Source organism: Balaenoptera borealis, assembly GCF_965194805.1.
Source record: "Balaenoptera borealis genome assembly, chromosome: 1".
Classification (NCBI taxonomy): Eukaryota; Metazoa; Chordata; class Mammalia; order Artiodactyla; family Balaenopteridae; genus Balaenoptera; species Balaenoptera borealis.
The window spans coordinates 42983351-43004854 of record NC_138860.1 but is presented as its reverse complement, the minus strand read 5'-3'; the positions used below and the strand labels follow the sequence as shown (position 1 = coordinate 43004854).

General features: G+C 45.2%; 1 protein-coding gene and 1 long non-coding RNA gene across 3 annotated transcripts in view; both read right to left on the bottom strand.

Annotated features, from left to right (window-relative positions):
• The window catches only part of SMYD2 (SET and MYND domain containing 2), a 51695-nt gene extending 36253 nt beyond the window's left edge, over positions 1-15442 (bottom strand). Inside the window, exon 1 of one of the 2 annotated variants that reach the window (XM_082400398.1) lies at positions 14940-15442. In XM_082400398.1, the coding sequence (XP_082256524.1) occupies positions 14940-15112 (173 nt within the window). In that variant the 5' untranslated portion in view covers positions 15113-15442. The remainder of the gene's footprint in view (positions 1-14939) is intronic. The other variant, XM_082400397.1, reaches the window with a different exon arrangement.
• LOC309632947 lies at positions 10392-14902 on the bottom strand. Its single transcript, XR_014247164.1, has 2 exons — positions 13771-14902; positions 10392-13003 (listed from the first exon to the last, which is right to left on the bottom strand). It is a non-coding gene; the product is annotated as an uncharacterized lncRNA (long non-coding RNA).
• Positions 15443-21504: the final 6062 nt, after the last annotated feature.

The window sequence follows — 21504 nt, the reverse complement described above, 5'->3', positions numbered from 1 at the left end:
TATTAGGTTGTTTAGCTACCTTGATGATGGTCAGAATAAAGTGGCAGACACCGTATTTTCTAACTATGACAAGCAAATATTCTAGAAGCCAAGTGCAAATTTTAAAAAAGAAAGGCTCAGCTTTCTTTCCGCCTCCTCCTGATTCCCGCTTCACAATGTTGGATGAAAATGATGAGTTACTTTTCCTTCTTCCCTATCTCAAGTCCTTTTTTCTTTCTGGTGCTTGAGGTGCTGTGTGATCTTGGGCAAATTATTAATCCTTTCTGAACCTGTTTCCTCCACTGTAAAGATACAGTTTCTACCTCATAGGTTTGTTATGCAAATTAAATGAGAAAATAACCCGTGAAGCCTGCGACTACTAGACTTTTAATTAGCCTTCATTCTTTTGTTTTTTTTTTTTAAGTGATGTCAACTCCTGAAATATCTTCAGTACAATGTCACTCAGACTCATAGTCAGAGGATTTATGCTTCTAAAGCCTTTGTTTTACAGGCAAACATCTACCCTGCTGTGAATGGAAGGGCTCTTTGAACTTAAGAAATGGTTCTATCCACAAAGGGAGGAAAGAAATGTTACAGGAAAATGCAACTATCTGATTATTGGTGACTGGAACGGAACTTAGAAGACACACTCCTGTCATTTTCTACTGGAGGAGACACAGGCAGTGATTAATTTTCTTGCTTTTAAAATTCGGAAGCCAGGAAGATCAACAAGTTAGGCTTGTAATTAACAACTCGTGCTAGTTAATGTGTTGCCACAGGCGCTGTTGGTGGAGATCAAAAGGATTTGATCCTGCAAGCTCCCTCTTTTCTGCTACTGAAATGAATGCTTCGTGGGTTTTCCCCATGAAAGAGAATGATACTGGCATGGAGTGGGTTTGCAATAACAATTACTTTTAACTAATGGTGACAGAAGAAATGACAAGTTGGCTCTGTTGAACAGAGGCAGTCCCGGCCAAATGAAAAAGAGAAAAGGAAAAAAGCCCCAGTGGTGCAATGTAACTTCTCCGCGGGTTGAAATAAGACAATCAGAAACAAAGTTAGCCTCCCACCCAGAGAGAGTGGTTACACTAGCAAATTTCTATTTGAGAGAAATAAAAATGGGAGAAATTGTGGCAGAACCCTATTATAACCCCGGTCAGGGGACAAGCGTAATATTCAGGGTACTGGTTTTTGTGTAAGAGTGAAAGATGCTCCACATAGCACTTTAATCCACAATGTAACAGTGAAAATGGGACCACTTGCTGTGGGAGCGTCTTCCCAGAGCAGGGCTGAACCTTCCCCTGGGCATCGGGCTTTGTTCTGAGGCTTGTTAAAAGTTAGAGCCCAGGGCCGCCCGGGGAGGCGGGAAATATTTAGGGCAGTAAGGCAGCAACTAATAGGTTTTCCCCAATATTGGAATAGGAGCTGTGATTTACAAGGAGAAAGCTGGGCTTGGTGGTCAGCACTGAATGGTTGACCTTGTTATAAAACGATGACCCTGGGGGAAATGGGGTGACGCAGGTCAAAGGGTATAGTTTCGGTTGTAGGAAGAATAAGGTCTGAGGATCTACGGTATGGCACAGTCACTACAGTTAATAATACAGCAACTAGGCCAGTGAGCCACAACTACTGAGCCTGCGCGTCTGGAGCCTGTGCTCCGCAACAAGAGAGGCCACAATAGTGAGAGGCCCGCGCACCGCGATGAAGAGTGGCCCCCGCTTGCCGCAGCTAGAGAAAGCCCTCGCACAGAAACGAAGACCCAACACAGCCAAAAATATAAATAAATTAATTAATTAATTTAAAAAAATAATAATACAGTATTGTATGCTTGAAAGTTGCTAAGAGCTGAGCTTAAGCATTCTTGCCACACAAAAGGAAGTTACCTAGGTGAGGTGATGGATGTGTTGATTATCTTGATCTTAGTAATCATTCTACAACCTCTATGTATATCAGATAATCACACTGTACACTTTAAATACAATCATATTTGTCAATTATTCCTCAATAAAGCTAAAGAAATACTGTAGACATGACTCTCCACATCACTGGTTCATGAAAAGTCAGGCTCAGCAATGAAAAAACGGTGAGGATGCTGATTTAGGATTTGTTTTAATGCAGGCTCTAGTTGAGATGAAATTTACCTTTGCCTTAGAAAGAAAAAAATTCATGAGGCTTATGGACAGAGCAGAGAACTACTGACCCTACAGAACAATGAACATTATATTACTCTTTTCAGCCACTGGACAATACCTACAACCAAGCCTCATCTTGCAGGCCCTGTAAAATCCCTAACAGTTGAAGCCTGCCAGAAGAACAGATGTCTGCGCTTTTGAATTTAACATTCTCCTCTGAAACTCTTTATATCAACTTTTGTGGGAGATGAGAATGACACTTCCTTGCAATTTGCCTTTGACTTCTCTGATGCCTACCAATTGGGAAGTCAAAAGGAAAGAAACAGGGGCCACAGGGCACGTGACCGAGCCAACTCCCGGGTACTTGACTGAGGTGACGGCGGCGTCTTTGAACAGGTGCGAAGGGCCGGAGAGACCTAAACTCAGAAGCTCGCGGGCTGCCGCCCGTCTCGGCCTCCGCACACGGCCGGGGGCAAGTCAAGTTCGAACACGTGCTGAATAAAGAGCCCGCCTAAAACGTGATCTGGCCCTCAGTTTCCTCGCCTGTGACATGGGTACAGTGTTACCGGGGGAACAGGGTTGCCTCAGGCCTAGATAAGGCAGGGTACACGGAATGCCCTGCCAAGTAAGAAGCGGGGCGAAGGCCTGGCGGGACGCAGCGGCCCGGGGAAGCGGGCACCCCGTTCATCTGCCCAGAGAGCTGGCCGTGGATCACGTGCTGAGCAGAGCAGCGCCCCTCTCCTCGGCTGACTTCAGGGACCAGCCCTAGGGAGTGGGTATGCGGCGGGCGTGCACCCTCTGGGTGCGAACCACTTGACTTTTGCTGTCTTACTAGATCTTTCCAACAGCCGTGTGGGGTCAGTGTCGTAGACGGGGAGACTTTGCTGAGGCCGCACAGCCTGGAGTGAAGGAGCCGGGGTTGGACCCAGGCGTCAATCTGCTCAACCCGCAGGCCTTCCAGCAGGTGGCTCCTGCACCCCAAGGGGGCCTGTGTCGCGCCTCCAGAAGGGACTCGGCCCTCGTCCATGAGACCCACCCGTCACCCGTGTCCCCTCTGTTTCCACCATCAGCCCCAGTGTCTGGAAAACCTTAACAGGCCCGTGGTGTTCTGGGAGCATACTTAGGATGCTGGAACCACGGGGCCAGAGTTGTGAGTTTCACCGTACAGGGCGGGGCCTGCCCCTGGGCCGTCTACGCATGGCCACGTCGGGATCCTTTACCCCAGAACCTAAGCCACCCACCGCCTGTTAGGATGTCTGGCCCTCAAGAGGAGGGGCTCTCTGACACAAGAGATCATCACAACAGACCTGCCTCACTTTCTTTGTTAATAGACTATATTAAGAAAAAAAAACAAAAACAAAAACACAGTTTTAGGGACTTCCCTGGCAGTCCAGTGATTAAGACTCCGAGCTTCCACTGCAGGGGGCACGGGTTCCATCCCTGGTGGGGAACGAAGATCCCGCACGCCCTGCAACGTGGCAATCAATCAGTTTCAGATTTACTGAAAAGTTAACAGTACGGAGTGCCCTCATTACAGCCCCCCACATACACACATACACCCGCGCACACACACAATTTCCTTTACTGTTAACATCTTACATTAGTTGTACATTTGCTACAATTGAGGAAATGATATTGATACATTATTAACTAGAGTCCATAGTTTGTTCAGAGTTTCTTAGTTTTTCCCCCATGTGTTTCTTCTGTGTCAGGATCCCATCAAGGATACTACATCACATGTAACTGTCCACCTCACTTTTTCATTCTGAAGGTGCAGTATTGAGAGAGGAGGTTAAAGAAGCACATAATTGCTTAACTTGTTCTCGGCTTTAAGTCTGAGAAAATGCTAGGGTGGAGGCTCTGCTGGGGGTTGTGTTTTGGTGTTGCGTCTGGCGGGTGCCAGCCGAGTGGGGCACTGGGTCCTGGGGAAAGACAGGGCCCTGAGGAGGGGCTTCCCTCCAGCGCGACCCTTCTCAGCGGCCCCTCAGGTTGGGGTGATGGGAAGTTATGTTTAGAGGATAGAAAATTTCTGTCTGGGGTGATGGAAACATTCTGGACATGGATAGTGGTGATGGTTACACAAATTTACTTAATACCACTGATGGTAAAGCATTAAAAATGCTTAAGTTGTATGTATATTTTAAAGCTTTTTTTAAAGCTGAAAAAATAAATATGCAATTTAAATAAGAAAAAAAAAAAAAAAGGAAAGAAACAACAAATGAGTTCTCTCATATAGGAACTGACAATAAGTAACAGCCACCATTTCTTCCAATGGTACAATAAATGACAGATGTTAGCAACAGTACTTTGTAATGAACACAATACTAGATTTTCCTATGACTGCTGTTGCCCTAAGTTCTACAACACCTAGGTGATTAAGTATCAAGGAAAAGGACAAAATCAAAGTCATACAAATGTAACTATTTAAAAGCTTAAAATGCTCCTAACAATACCTCTGACTTCAACATTCTGGCCACAGAGTAGAAATAGACCATGTAAAAATACCTTTATAACCTAATGATAAACCTAAGTTCCAGAATATGGTCAGGCCCTCTGCAGCCAAACATGCGTATTAACTCCTGGCCCAAGAAACATGTGACCTGCTCTAAATCTTGCAAGAAAGTGCACCTTAAGTGGTTACAGAAGAATTTTAAGAGGTGACACTTCCATCCTCTTCATTTTCCCACAAACAATAAAAAATCGAATTGTCAATTTACTTAGGTGAATTACCCCAATTTTGGACTGGACCCTGATAACTCAAACTTATATATCATTTGAACAGATATAAATAAACTCTAAATAGTAAATAGTAAACTCCTGTCAAATAAATATAAAGTACTAACTAAATAAAACGAAGAGATTGTGGGCTGAAGTATTGAAGAGGAAGCTTCATAAAAAGAGATGCAATGTGGGGAGTTCCCTGTGGTCCAGTGGTTACGACTTGGCGTTTTCACTGCTGTGGCCCAGGTTCAATCCCTGGTAAGAGAACTAAGACCCCCCCCCCCGCCCCCGCAAGCCTCATGGTGCGGCCAGAAAGAGAAAAAAAAAGAGATGCGATTTGAGCTGGGTCTTTGTTCAGGATGAACAGACTTAGAGTAGGAGGCCTTACCAGGGAAGAAGGCAGAGGGTAAGTAGGGGAATAATGCACAGAGGAGCACTCCTGGTTCAAGTGGACATTGGGAAGAGTGAGGAATGACACAGCACCTTTATGGGTACTGGAAAGACCACTCAGACTTTGTTTAGGGTTTAAATGAAAAAGTAGCAAGGGATAACGCTAAACAGTGTGGGAAGAGCACTGAATACGGAGGACCTGAGCAGTCAAGATTTTGTCCTGAAGAAAACAGGGATCAATGAAGGGTTCTGCAGTTATTTATAAGGATTCATTTCCAAGAACAAGCAGAGCTGTACATATATTGGTACGTGATGTACATATATAGATAGGTGATGAGGTCTGTCCAAAGAACCGCTAGTAAAATAAGTTGCAGAAATGCGACTATTCATTTAATAAATATTTACTGAGGTTATGGGGTGCCAGGCCTCAGGCTAAGTGCTAGGCTACAAAGTTGAGTAAGACCTGGTTCCTGCAGTCAAGGAGTCAGTGTGATGAAGGAAGTATGCACAAGGTGCTATGGGTGCAAAGACACGTGAGTGTGTGAGTGTGTGTGTGTGTGTGTGTGTGTGTGTGTGTCTATGTACCATTATAAGCAGTTTGGAGCTGCTGGAATGAAACTAACACTGCAGAGCAAGCTGGACCCCAACATCACCCCAGATGCCCAGCCCTGGGAGCGTGCCAGCAGGCAGCACTGACCCTCCAGTGGAGTGCTACCAGGGCCGCTCTCTGAAGACGCACAGAAAGAGAAGCTGGCAGTGGGCTGCTCTCCCGCTCTGTGCCTAGAAAATATTTAGCAGCTAGGTGTCTTGAAAGGCCCAAGCACGTGCCGAAATCAATTAAATATTGAGTGAAATAAGTAGACTGTTTCTGAATCTCTACTACTTTGCGAGCCTGAAAGTTTTTAAGGTGAAAAAACCCTAAAGGTTTTTTTTTTAAGTAGTATTTAGAAATATTTATTCAGGTGTATGAGTAGACTAAATTTCATCAACTTCTAAAAAATGTCTACCCAAAGTGCTGCTATTTTAACACAATGCAGGGATGCCACAATTTTATTAGACCATACTATTATCTGATCAAAGCCCTCCCTTAGTTTGCATAAGTCATGAACCGGCGTGTGTGGTTAAACTTCTGTGTTAAGAGTTTTCTTTATGACATACATTATCAGTGTTCCATAAAAGAAAAAGAAAACACTCAACCCAAAACCTTACTGCCTTTCACAAAAAATCTGCTAAAATGACAAAGTTCAATGCACTACAGTGTCAACTAAAAACTGTCACTTGCCATCTGCCTCTACAAGGATGAAGTCACTAGCCACTGCAGTCGCTGACCTTCGACACCCCCGAAAGGAGTTCAGGCTGGAGATCAGGAACGAGGCACTCTGTGCTCTGGAAAGAACCGGCAGAACAGGCCTTCGGATAGTCAGAAATGTTCCGAAGATTTTATGAGTCCAATTTCTGACACCTTCTCATATCCAGAAAAGCACTGAAATGATTAAGAGACATGTGCTCGCCGTGACTCGCAGCAACCTTCCTGAGGCTGGCAGGAACCTTCTGCCAAAATGTGTGCTTGACTGCACGTCCGCCCCTTCACCAAAATCGCATATACACTGACCTTCTCACACCCCACCTCCCAAGAGCAGTTCCTCAGAGCTCTCTGAGAGGCTGTCTCCCGGACTACAGTCCTCATTTTGCCCCAAATAAAACTTAACTCTCATGTTGTGCTTTTTTTCAGTCGACAACGGGTTTATAAAGGTGAATAAAACCTACTGGAATATAAGCTCTGTGGAGGGGAGGGTGTTGCTTTTCTTCACGGTTGTTTCCTAGGGATTCAGAACTCAGCGAGGGCTCCATAAATATAAATATTTGCTGAATACATTAAAAACAGAATCCCTGCTCTCAGGGAGTTTACCATCTGTTCATAATTAAATGTCTCTTACTGTTGAGGTTTTAAGAACATGTGACGCTATCACTGTGAACAGCAATCATCGCTCTGCTACAGATCTGTGCAACTGACAGATAAGAGATTTTTCGGATTGCACAAGGGTGCTTCCTATACAAACATTGCTGTGGTGAGGAAAATCAACAAGATGTGAGCCCAGGGCCCACATCCCTTGAAGAGCGTTTCCTGGTCCTCACAGACTGAAGAGAAAAAGCTCCTCCTGTCCAAGATCTTTTCATTCTGCCACAGATGGCAACATAACTCCTTTCAAGTGCCTGGATATAAAATCCTTGAGATTTTACTTGACTCAGAGGAAAAACTGCATCTTGTTGGTCAGCCAGTTTCTTTCCACCTCTCCCCCCAGGATATATGCCTATGTCTTCAGGCCTCAGTGTGAAATTCGCTTCTTGGTAAGCGAGTCGCCCTTGTTTTTCCTCTCCCCCACGGTGACTGCAGATTCCTGGGGCTCTGAGACGCCTAGTTCGTCATAGTGCACTTGCTGATACACGCCGGTGTCTCAGCTATCACAGCGAGCATTTATTTTGGTTTCTAGGGACTATAAACTTGCCAAAGATAAGCACTTATGGATTCTCCTTCTTTAAAAAGCAAACCCAATCCATGTTAATCACGTACATGCCATATTTCCACTCAGTCATCTGAAACCTTCCACTTTGTCCCTAGATTTTACGTTAATAAATTGGCACAGGGAGTTCCATAGTATTTTTAAATTTTTGATTGAAGAAAAATCTGAGACACACAGCTGGATTCTCAGCAAGTGCATGGACTAGAAAGATAAGTTGTTTTTTCCTGAACCCTCAAGACGTTTTGGTATTATTTTCCTGCTAAATTGCATATTTCTGGCCTTCAGAGAAGTCTAGAAGAGATCTGGTTTCCTTCTGTTCTATTGTGTTGGTGTGAACGCCTTTGCAATTGAAAAGGAGGCCTCGGAGGGTGGTAGGAACAGAGTCAGCAGAAGTTACACAAAGTGAGGTGTGTGGCTTTGTGGCTGGTTAGAGCGCCTGTGCTAATGAGGCCAAGGTCATGGGTTCAGCCCCTGAAAAGGCAGTTACTTCAGTCAATTCCCCGCTGGAGGGCTGCACCCCTAAACTACCACAGATTTGCTAGAAATCCAGAGATGCAAGGGTTGGGGATGTGAGCGGGAGAGTGATGGTGGTGTACAGAGGCTGATATTGTGAATCCCTTGAGAGGGGACAGAGAGACCTCTAGTGCCAGAGCTGGCCCCTCTCCAGGGCAAGAGGACCGCTCCAGAAACCACCTAGCCGCCAGGCTGACCAAAGGACGGCGCAAAGTCTGCATCTGGTCAAGTACAATCAGGGTGGCCTGTTCCAGGTCTGTCTAGCTCCCTGGAGGTGATCAGGACATATATACTCACAGGTGCAAAGACAAGTAGGCAAACCCAGAGAGGGGTTGTCTGTGAGAGAACAGGAAATGGGAATGCAGAATCAATAACAGAGGAGAAATTCGTTTCTGTCAAATTGTCCTTATGCGGATCAGATGAAAGCATGCCTTGAACTGAGAAATGTGATTACTCCACATCTGACGTTCAGAAAACAAGGTGTGTGTATGGTGGGAGTGACCTTAGTTATTATTGATGATTCCAATTACATAAGGGATATTTGTAATTATTGATTGCCTCCTTGGGAAGCAGAAATAAAGTGGCTTAAAATTGTAATTATTTCATATTTTCTTTATATTGGCAAGAAAAAGAAAGGGGATAATAACCTCAGGCAAAAGAGGTACGTCTCAAACACCAAAATCAAGTAGAAACTTTCTTTGCATTTTTCTATTTCAAGTTCTATAACAGACAACTTCACTGTCCCAGGTTCTCACCCGTTCTGAGTTCTCCTGAAGACCAGCTGCTACCAAACTACAGCCCTGAGCCCTGGATCTTCCCAAAGAAATTTAAGACATTTCTGAGGATCTTTTAAAGAATATTCTGACAGATAGTGTGCCATATGCTTGTCCTACAGGAATACCATCCTGGGGCCTCTTAGCACAGCTGCACCATGAATTCTGTTTCCAAACCATGCCCATTTAACCTTGCACAAAGTATAGTTCTGAAGACTGGGTACGTTTAAGGAAAAAAAAGGACAGGGGGTTTATACTCTCATGTTGCCCTACCAGAGGGCACAGAAACAAACTATACATAGCTATAAAGACTAAGATGCTCAACTCGTCTTAAATAACTCAAGCATATTGAAAAATGTCCCAAACCCACAAAAGGACCAAAGCCTTGTATTTCTTTTTACATTTTATCAGGTAATAGTGGATAATACAGAAGAATATATGTAGCTCTTATGCAAATTCCAAAGCATTGGAATAAAAAACCTCTGAACCCAAAGCAGCACAAGATACAAGACAGCTGGATCAATTTATTTGTTGAACTTTTAGAAACAATGCATTAATCTGTTGAATTATCTCTTGGGGGAAGGGGAAGCAAAAGAAAAGAGGTGATAAAAATTGCATTCACTTGAGGAGAAATCCGAAGTGAATTAAGTCCTGGTGTCCAGGTGTGAACCACACGGTAGATTCAGGTCAAAAGGGGGCAGGGAGGGCTTCCCTGGTGGCGCAGTGGTTGAGAATCTGCCTGCCAATGCAAGGGATACGGGTTTGTGCCCCGGTCCGGGAAGATCCCACATGCCGCAGAGCAACTGGGCCCGTGAGCCACAACTACTGAGCCTGCGCGTGTGGAGCCTGTGCTCCGCCAACAAGAGAGGCCACAATAGTGAGAGGCCCGCGCACCGCGATGAAGAGTGGCCCCCGCTTGCCGCAACTTAGAGAAAGCCCTCGCACGGAAACGAAGACCCAACACAGCCATAAATAAATAAATAAACAAATACTTTAAAAAAAAAAAGGGGCAGGGAAGGAAAACAACACTCAGAATAGGAAGACATGGTTCCCTCCATAAAGGACACAGAGGCTGGCCCTAGGACACGCTCAATAAATATCTGACCCCAAAAATGTGAAATTCAAGGAAACCACCTTTCCAGCACTCAGTTACTTCCTACATAAAATGGGATAAGGTCTTCTCTACACAAGCCATCCTTGGGAGGATCAAAATAAGAATGTATCTGGAAATGCTTTATGAGCTGCTAAGAGCAACACGATTTAAAGGAACGTCATTTTATATGGGATCTTCAAATTTTTGTGAGAGGATTTTGTGCAATTGCTTTTGGGAGGGAAAGGTGTTAGATGGTGGTTTTAACTCACCAGGGTTTGAATTTCACTTCAGGATATCCTGCTGCCATTCTCTTTCATCTCAAATCGTTTCCAAATGTGCAGCTTGGTCACTGAGCCCTGATAAGCTATAACAGAAATTATGCTCCCACGTATGAAAAATGTGCGTGTTCTGGCACTCAGCACATCTGAAGTCTTGCAGGACAGCTCCTTGCCACAGCTGAAAGAATCATGCTGGAAGCAAAGAGCAGAGAGGAGCCATGGTATCCTTGCTAGGTGGAAAATTCTGTTTTCCTCCATTTCTCTTTTCAAACATTTGTTTAATCCCACGGTAAAAGAGTATTAAAGTATCTAAGCACTTTGGAGCTACACGAGGCTCATTTTCTTCAAAAAGCTTTATCTGTGTAGGCTAATCATATCAGTTCTGTCAGGTTTCGAAAAATACTGAAAATTGATCCCAGACACCCATTATTATGCTGGGGGACCCGAGGTTGAGAACTGCCACTTTTAACTCTGGGTCAACATGCCATCTGAATGATGACTTCACTGGCCAATAAGGTACAGTATCTCCTTCCCAGTTTTCCCCACCCCAATGCCACCACCACAAAAAAATGCCCCTGAAGTGAGACTATGTTATCACACTATTTAACATTTAGCCAAGAGAGCTTATCAAACACGTCCATACACGCGAGACACGGGGCCAATTCTGACAGCTCCCAAAGTGTCCGGGCCGTGCTAGGCACTTGACTTCACTGTCTCAGGGCCAGCTCAGTAGGTGGGTGTTAATGTGCACAGTCTACAGATAAAGGAACCCGGGAGGTCAGAGAGCTTAAATAATTTGCCTCAAGACAAACCATCGGGAAGGGATGAAGCCAGAATTCAAACCCAGTCAATCTGGCCCCAAAGTCCCTCCTTTGTAGTCTCTAAATAAACGAAAAACTTGAAATACTGAAATGTTGAAAATGGCAACCCAATACCTCATTATCTACTGTACAGATGGCTTAACTTTATATTCTTTAATGTAACTTTTTAGAGGAAATCTGTTGTCTGTGTATTTTAATCTTCCTACCCATTTCTTAAAAATACATGTAAAAAGATGGAGGGAATCCTGCATTGGAGCACGTGTGTCCAATTTTTCATTCACAGAACAAGATAATTTGAGAACAATCTGAAGCCATTTCTCTCCTCAGAGACTCTCCAAGTCTCAGAGAATGTTCTCGGAATAAGCAGCACCACAGCAGCCCTGGGGATGACACCCCCTTCTGACAGCAGCTTCAGGCCCAGGGCTCTTTCAGAGAACCTTAAGAACAGGATCAAGGGTTCACATCTCTTAATACTGATTAAGATCAACTAAAGATGACTTCAGTTTGGTAAAACAGTGGGGAAGAGATGAATGCTGCTACAGGAAAAAAATCGGGGGGACATTACACCTGTATAACTGCTGAAATAGGCCATCTCAATCACAGTATTTTGATCGTGCAAACATTTTAATATTTAAGTCAACCGCTCTGACTGAGCCAGACAGAATATAAATTTCCTGAAACCAGGTTCGAACAGCTCTAGTCCAAGGAGGTGAAGTGGGCCTTCCTACTTTGCCCCGATTCTCTGAACAAACAGACAAAAAAGACAATATTCCTGCCTTTAAATGACCCATGAGCCAAGAGAATGAAAGATCAAGAGGGATACATCCGCCCTCCTGAGGAACTGCACACACAATGAATGTTCAGATGGAACCCAGGGTTACAGATTTTTCCCGGAGACAAATACTAGCAAGTGTTAAAATATGTCAAATACCAAGTGAAATATAATGTAAAAAATGTGCCACAAAATGTTGGCCAGGCCAACGTGTGTGTGTGTGTGTGCGCGCGCGCGTGCGTGTGCGCGCGTGTGCGCGTGTGTGCATAAAACGCCTCTGAGAGGTCTGATGAGGACAGCTCCCAACTGGAAGACATTTATTAGGGGCTGCCTTCTAGCAGCTGAGGCAAGATACACATCTTCCCAAGTGTCACCCTGAGAAAATGTGATACAAATACAAACTTTTGTCTGCATTGCCCTGACAGGAAGAATCCCACTCCACTGTGACTTAAGAGAATTCCCATTATTTTTCAACTTATAGAACATACTTATTCCTGAAAAAAAATCACTTACTTTCCTTCAAAATAAGTCAAACCCTGATACAATTAATATGATAGGGGAGATCTGTAGTGGCTCATTTGTCTTTAGCAACATTATTTACCTTCAACTTCTGGCACAAGAAACGATAAGGTGAAGTTTTTTTTTTATGGGAGGGGAGGGGAAGTCGTGGATTTTGCCCTGTATGCTTCAGTATGTGAGAATTCTGCTCCTACCCCCTGGGGGAACCGTGGGGACATATATGCGTTCCTCTAGTACAGCTGGACAGAATAATTTGTCCTCGGTCTATACAGACAGTTGACAGAGGAAATGGTGCTAAATCTATGAGAATGATCTAGCCACTAATTCCAAACTAATCGCATTTAATGGAAACCACAGAGTGAAGTACAAATATATTTCTAATTTCACAGGTATCATGAGGTCGTCATTTCTTGTGTGTTATTTTAGTTGATTTCAAATGAGTCCTTGGGGAGAGAGAGGAAAGGAGCTGTGGATGTTGACAGAAGTTCACCTAAGCCAGAGAAAAGCGGGGAGAGGTGCAGCAGTCCCACCCCAATGCAGGGGGTAGCTCTGGTGAGGGATCTAAGGCAACAGTGACACTGATGAATGTCATTCAGAAAAAGGGAAAACAAAGGCAAACACTGTCCCATGCGGCAGGGTGATTTGCCAAGTTGCACCTGACTCTACCTTCCTGTTCTAAGGTCGGGGGTGTGTGTAGTAGATAGAGTTTGGAGGCTCACAGCAAAAGAGAAGAATCTCTCAGCTCTGCTTCTCCACTGAGAACCCAGCTGGATTTGATCTTTAATTCACTAGAGGAGTGGTCAGGTAACTACCATCTGAGCACCTACTATGTGCCTGGTACCGCAGTCTTCTCTCCCACGATGGACCCCAGGAATCACCAGGATCCCTGATGGAGGGAGGCCCCTTCTGTGCTGGGTGACCTTGCTTTGCTCCTGCCACTCCAGACACCCACACTGCTTCAGACTCTGAGCCACAGCAAGGCTCAGAAGATCAAGGGACCAGACACAGCAGCCTTTTTAACTTTGGGAAAACCCAATGCTCACTTCACTCAAACGTCGCAAAGTGGTGCCATGACCCTTTAGCTCTTGGCTCACCAATTCAAAGAGCCACATCACATACAGCCCTTAAGCTGCCCACGGCATGATTCTGTGTCTAGTTCCTTTCCAGGTCCCCCCAAGCGGAAGACAGCTCTGGCAGGGAGTCTGGACAAGACTACTATAGTATTTAGCTTTTGTCCCTTCTTTTGCTCTGTCTTACCGTGGAATGAGAGGAACACGTCTCGGAGATTGAGTACTTCAGCGTGTGTTGGACTTGAGACCTGTATTCCAAAGGTACCCGCAGGACCTCAGGTGGGCTTAATCTAGCCCAGGAATCTCCACTTCAAAGATGAAGAAACTGAGGTTCAAAGAAAGTAAAGCAGGGTCCTGGAAGGCCCTGTACAAACTTAACTCCAATGCCATGCTTGCTGCCTCAGTAATTTTATTGAGCACTTAACTAGGTAGGAAATGGGCAGAACTGAAGACACCAGACTTCATTTTCTTAACTATAGGTGTGACTATACATACACAGTGACACTTCCTCTCTGTGCATTAGTTTTCTCCCCTGTGAAATGGAAAGAGTGTTGCATTCATGATTTCTAACGTGACTTTCAGGTCTGAAACTATCATAAGGCTTGAAGATACAATTATGTGTTGGTGTATGTGAAAATATACACATATACACACATACATGATATGCTACAATTAAATACCAATTCCAGCCATACGTTTTGCCTCATCCCCCCAGCAGCCATGTTTTCCCAATCCCAAACCAGGGCTAGATACGTCCCACCAGTGCAGCCCCTCTGAACCACGGGTGTGTGGTCAGTACTCCTCTGGCTTCTCTCCAAATACCAAGTGCAAAGGGTGACAAGAAAGAAGAGGGGCCATGTACTTTACATGAAATATTAAGTGTCATTAAGTTCCTTGGAGGAAACACGTTAAGTCTGCGGCAGAAGAGACTGTGGGGCACAGAACACACCGCCGGAAGCACAAGTTAAAGGTGACAGGCTGTGGCTGCGCGAACCTGGGGCCCCGCTGGCAACGCACCGAGTGGGCAGTGCGTGCCAGCGCTGGGAGCAAGCCTGGCTCCAAGCCCACGTGTGAGGGCAGGACCCTGCCCCTCGCCAGTTTGCACATCCCGCGGGAGCGAGTCGGAAAACATGCCGTGCAGGACGTGCGGCGGGAACTTGGCTGGTCCTTCCTAACGCACGTGGCACAGCCGGCCCGGGGTTCAAGGGAGCAGCCCGCCCCCTCCCCCGCGAGCCGCCGGCGCTAGGACCCCGCGGGCCGCACGCACTTCCTCCCGCCGCGGTCCGCCCGCCAGTCCGTGCGGCACCCCCGGCTCCCGCCCGCCGCCGCCGCCGCCGCCCGCGCGCACCGCCCTACCTGGCGAAGCAAAACTCGCAGTGGTTGCCCCGCTCGTTGACCGTGAGCACGTAGGCGTAGGCCGGGCAGGAGAAGAGCAAGTCCCCCACCTGGAAGGACTGCAGGGCCCGCAGCCCCCGGCCCTTGCCGGGGCTGCAGAAGCGCTCCAGACCGCCATCGCCCTCGGCCCTCATGCCGGCGGCCGGGCTGGCGCGGAGGGGCCCTGGCGCCGGCGGAGCCCCCAGCTACGGCTCCCCGCGAGCTGTTATTGGAGAAGCGTCACCCAGAGCCGCGGGGGGGGCGGGGTGGGAAGCTGCCCGGCGGACGCGGCGGCGGCCACCGCTCCCCGGAAGGGGCGGCGGCCCCGCCCGGTCCTCGCGCGCCCCCGGGAGGCGGGGGACCTTCCCGGCGGCCCCGCCCCGCGTGCGGGACCCTCGGCTGCCGCCCCGCACGCGCCCGGGGCCGTTTCCGGTGTGGCAGCCGCGGGGAGCTGCATCCCAGGCGGCTCCTGGAAGGCGGGCGGGAGGCGTCTGCGCCTCCGCGGCGTCTCCACGGAGAGCGCTGGACGCTGCCGGCTTTCCGGTGGGCGGGATGGGGTCGCCCGGGGGTCAGGTATCCAACGCCTCCCGGAGAATCCCGTAGCGTGACCCGCGCTTGGTTAATTGAAGGGGGCGGCCCAAGATGTTTCTCAACCTTAAGTTCAGTTCCTCTGTCCTTGTCAAGGACCCTAGAAGGAGTCCTCGGGGGACACCGAAGAGAAACCGCAGTAGCAAAGTTTGATGTGCTGAGGGTTAAAGGGTGCTTCCCCAAGGTTAAAGGTGTTTAAACCCTGTGAGACTTCAAACCTTCCAGAGAGTCTCTCAAGTATTCATTGTGAACCTACTCTGCCTCTGCCCCTCTGGTGGAAGTTACTTACGTAGACGGAAAAGGAAATGCACTGGTCAGGCTTGCTCTCTCAGTCTCTGCATACAGGCAGCGATGCGGAGAAGGAAGGAGATAACCTTGCAGTCAAGCAACTTAGACTTGTTGGGGCGATGCCATGCTGTGGCCAGAACACACGGCTAGAATTTGCGGTGATTCTAATCGGTTTGACCACGCACTGTCATCTTAGAAAAGTCAATTAGGTTATAAGTCTCATAGAAGATTTAAGACACGCAAAGCTCATAGAACAGGGCTGAGCACGTAAGTCCTACACATTTGCATGCGATATGAGAAAGAAGGATATAATCTGTTTCACCGAGGAGTGTGTAAAGGCTGAAATTGATGTGCATGCAGTAAGGACTCAATGTATGAAGAGAGAATTCAGCAAAAAACACTAATACTTAAAACTCAAGTTTGATCTCATTATGTTGCATGTGTAAGTTAAGGACTGGTTTAGCAAAGGGAAAGATAAATGTGATTTGGAGTATGTCATAAGGTTAGTAGAATTTTTGACACGTCAGTAAAATTCCTAAAATGAATAAGCCTCTGGCCTACCTGAAAAAAATAAAAAATCATGGATACTTTCCCATTTAGGCACTTCAAGAAGCATTCACTGAGCATCCACTATGGCCAGTCACTGGGATACAAAGATGGGCAAAATGTAGGCCTGGTTCTTTGCATTTGACGTGTTTGCAATCCAACAACAATTACCCTTAGTTATTGAACATTATGGGCCAGGCATTGTGCTAAGTGCCTTAAACACATTATCCCATTTAATCTGTAATTCCAACTGCCCAAAGAGGTAGGTGTTATATATCTCCCATTTCCAAAACTAGGAAACTAAAACTCAGAATAATTTCCAAGGCCACACAACTAGGTTGCAGAATTTGGTTTCAACCTCCAGGCAGTCTGAATTTGAGGCCCATGCACTTAACCCAAATGTTCCTCTGCAAACAAAGACAGCTCTCTAAGTGTTATTATGGTGGATTGTACAAAGTGTTCTGTGGGAATACAGGCAGGGAGTGACAAACTCTGCCTGGAGAATGAGGGTTTGGTCAAGGCGGGGGCCACATTCCAGTAACGTTTGAGCTGAGTCTAAAAGATAGATGGGACTTTGTAAGTGCAGGAGAGGAGGAGAGTTTTCCGGGCTGAGAGAATTGCATGGGAAACAGGTGTCTAGTTGCAGCCCCCTGAGGAGTTCTGAGTGGAGCATGAGTTCTCAAGGAGAGGGCAGGAGGTGAAGCAGGAGCAGTGGAAGGGCATCTTCTCAAGGGGTGAGTTTTGTCCCAGGTGGTGTGGAAGTCACTGAAAGTGTTTAAGAAGAGGGGCGCCACGATCAGTCCAGTGTTACAGACAGTTCTGCTGGCAGCTTTGCAGATAGACTGGAAGAGGAGAGGACCAAACACAGGACCACCAGTAAAGAGAGCAGTTGCACTATTTTAAATGAGAGTGGAAGAAAGCTGGAATCAGGGCGGTGGCATTAGGGAAAAAGGCAAAGGTGTCGAGGGTAATTTTAATTTCTAGCTTGGCGTATGGCTTCTCCACGGCAGGCAGATAACAGTGCTGGCTTTCTAGCCTAGTAAATCTTGTAGGCTCAAAACAGGAACCATAAATATCCTAGAGTTTGGGGAATGTAAGAGGCATTTTCTTACTAATAAGGAAAGTGAGGCCCTGTGAAGTTAAATAAGTTGCCTAATAACCCAGTGGCAGAGCTAGTGTGAGATTCCATGACATATTCGTTCAACATTTAAATATTGATGATATGCTCACTGTGTTCCAGCAACAGTGATAAAGGCTGGCGATATAACGGTAACAACAACAATGAAAAAATACTGACTTATTCCCTGTCCTTACAGAGCTTTGTACAGTCTGGCAGAGGAAGCAGACATTAATCAGACAATCACATAAACAAATACAAACTGTCAACAGTCTCAAGTGCTAGGGCAGTGCTTAGAGGATATGACCTAATCTAGGAATGCTTTTCAGAGAGAGTAATGACTGAACTAAGATCTGAAGGATGCATAGAACTTAATCAAGAGAAGAGGAGGAGGGACAAGCACTGTAAGCAGAGAGAACAGCGTGTGTAATCGAGCAGGACCCTATGGGGCCTTCTCAGAACAGACCCCACCCCCACAGGGTCCCCTGCCTGCCTCTTGTCTGTAGAAAAACTTTAGCCTCCTAGGCCTTCCCCCAGTAAATTTAATCAGAGAAGCGAGAAAATGCAGAAAGAAAGGAAAACAGTCAAGCAAGACAAAATAATAATAGTTTAGCCATTAAACAAAGTCAAGGATCTTTAGTTCTTTCTCAAGGAACATAGATAATATTCTGAGCCATATCCTCTGGGCTGCTTTGCAGATACAGAAATCCCTACCAGGTAGAAGAAGTTAATTAACTTCATGCTCACCACAAGCATGTGGACTCCAGACTGGTTGGAACCAGGAAGTTGATGATGTTGACTCCTGATTACTTCACCACCAACCAATCAGAAGAATGTCCACTAGCATGCATCCCCACAACCGCAACGCCCCCACCTCTAAAAACCTTTCCCTGAAAGCCACTGGGGAGTTCAGGCCTTTTGAGCACTAGCTACCCAGACTCCTTGCTTGGCACCCTGCAATAAATGCTGCACTTTCCTCCACCACAACCCAGTATCAGTAGATTGGCTTTATGGTGCATGGGTGAGCAGATCCAAGTTTGGTTTAGAAACACATGTCCGAAGTTTCATTGATTGCAAGAAGTATGACCTCCATGAAAGGGTGACTAGAGCAGGGCTAGAGGGAGAGTGTTGTTCTAGATGATTTTAGGAGGTAAGTAGGTCCTGTTGGACAACCTACAAGGAGTCCACTCTGATGAAAAAAGCCTCTGGCAGATGCCAGACTATGTTAGATGAGCTTTATGCCAGTTGCCTTCACCTAAATCGATTCTGACAATTGTGTTTTATTACAGATGGATGTTGTATGTTAATGAAAGAATTTTCTCAAGCCTCAGAAGTTTCCAAATACACACCTCCCTGGGCAAATCTTGGATAAATTTGGGGACTCTGGTTTTTTTAACTTTCTGATTTCTGGAAGCTCTAACCAGCACAAAGATGAAAAGACCGACATAGAAGTAAACAATTATAATGCAGTAAACAATTGACTGTTTCAAGGATTACTTGTGCAAAGTAATCTGCTTGTTTACTTTATTACAAGTCATTTTTTCCTCTTTCACTGAGAAAGATTTCCAACAGCTGAGCAAAACAATCGTGTAACCCCCGAGTTGTCTTTCCAAGTGAGTGGTGGCTGGAACAGACTTATTCTTATGGTGAAGGTGGCTATGATTTTAAGAACACTGGAAAAGAAACAGCCTCATTTCAGAAAAATGCCTGTACTGAACTCAAATGACTCGAGATGGAGAAATGGTCAGTTAAGTAATAGCCATGAATTTAGGAGCTTAGCTTATGAAGAATACTGTGTTTAAAATAAACTGCCAAGGAATGGTAACTCACCAGCCCCGTAGACCGATGACAGAACTCTTAATGCAGCTCATGCTTGTCAGACAGCTACGCCGCATTCTCACATTCTGGGAAAGTCGCCATTCAGCTGCCAGGGCCCCTCCACATTTTCCACTACCTCCCACCCCACGGCTTGGAAGGAATGGAGTTTGAATGGAGTTTTTTGGTTACTTTGCATCACCATAGCTCAGAAGAAGCCATGAGAGCATGAAGGCCCCCTTCACTTAATTTCTCTAACCTATAAGTTGATCTGATTCATGAGTAAAATATCCTTCCAACCACAGATTAGCACATAAAAGAAATAACTCTGGCCTGGGGAAATAAAGCCTTAGCAAAGCAGGAATACCAATGACCACTGATAGTGGACCCCTAGCCTATACCACTATACCTCTGCGTGTATTTCATTTATTGACTACACATGATGTGCTTACACTGTGAGAGACCCGTATTATACAAAGGTGAAAAGACCAACACACATGCAAGCAGTTCTGTAGTAGCTGAATAATGGCATCCAAAGATATTAGGCCCAAATCCCTGGAACCTGTAAATGTTACCTTCTGTGGTTTAATAGGGTCTCGCAGATGTGTTAAATTGAGGATCTTGAGTGGCGGGATTGTCTTGGATTATCCAGGTGGGCCCTCAATGCAATCACGAGAGTCTTCACAAGGGACTTCCCTGGTGGCGCAGTGGTTAAGAATCAAGTATACTTCAATAAAATAAATTAGAAAAAAAAAAAAAGGCAGCAAAGACCCAAGAAAAGGCCCATTACTGACATAGTTGGTCCTGATCTAGACTAGTAAACTTTTTTCTTTATCTCTTGCTACCTTTTTTTCCCCCATTTAAAAAAAGTACTGACTGTAACAAAGTTTAGAGGTTTTGCATACTTCCGTCTTACTGAGAACTGTTAACAACTTCCTTATTTTGGGGGAAGCAGTGTCTCTGGCTGGAGGAGGGGTGCTGGGTACAGAATTTGACTTGTTACCAAAGGCCCATGACCTTGAGCAACTCCCCTGGAGACAGATTTTCAGGGTTTTGCGCTACGTGTAAAATCCCCACCGATTTATGTGAGGGCAGAAGAGTTTCGCCAAAAAAAGAGATGAGATACGATATTTAAAGCCTTAAAGCCTGAGTCTACCCCTCTTATAGGTTTAATCTTTACACAGAATTTGAATATATCAGTGTAGTTTATTTCTTTTATAAGAGGGGAGAAAAATACAGGAGGAAAAAGTCGATAGCTGTGAATTGAATTCTTGAAGAAGAATCCGTGCAAAAATGACTCTCATCATCTCAACTGTGAGCTATGGCAACACTTTGAAAAAAAATCTTTGGTTTAGTTTTCTTTCCTATTAAGCATTAAAAATTAGTAAGGTTAAATGTTTATTAAATCATGAAAATTTAAGGTAAATACAATATATTTTCTTAAGCTGGAAAAAGAGGATTTGTGACTTTACTTGATACAAAATGAATGTATGCAACAGTGTTTTTAAATACAGCAAAGTTAAGACCCCAATAATTTTTTGAATGATTTTGGAAAGTATACACAGGTCAAAACATTTTCTTATCTGAATATATTTTAAAGGCTACTTTTTATGAAAATTTAAACATTCAGGCATTTATTTCACTGACATATTTCTGAATTATAACACTTTGAATGCAACAGATGAAATGTGCATTTTTGCTCCATCATTTGCTAGCTTTCCTCTACCACAAGCCTTCTCTCTGTTTTTTCTCATCTTCAGCATTTTGTAAATTGAAATCAGAAAAATTGAAAACTGAAAAAAGAATAGATTAAGTGGAAAAAAGGGAAAATGATTAATAAGTGTGGTTCTCAGGGTCAAAGTGTCAAACAGACCAAAGAGCTATGCATTCTTTCCCTAGTCAATTATTTACTGATATAACAGTGCAAAGCTCTCCCTTGGGTGCTATGGAGGAGTCAAAGTTAAATTAGACCCAGATCTTGTTCTCTAGGGACTTAGAATCTAGAAGAGGAAACATGACATATACTTAGAAAGCAACAAAAATCTACTACAGTGTAAGCCTCATGAGGGCAAGGAATGTTGTCTGTTCTGCCCACTGCTTTACCCAGGCAGTGCCAGATACAAGTTGGGCACCCAAGAAATATTTGTTGGATGAATGGATAATACCAGGTAGAGAGTGCTGAGCCATTTAAGA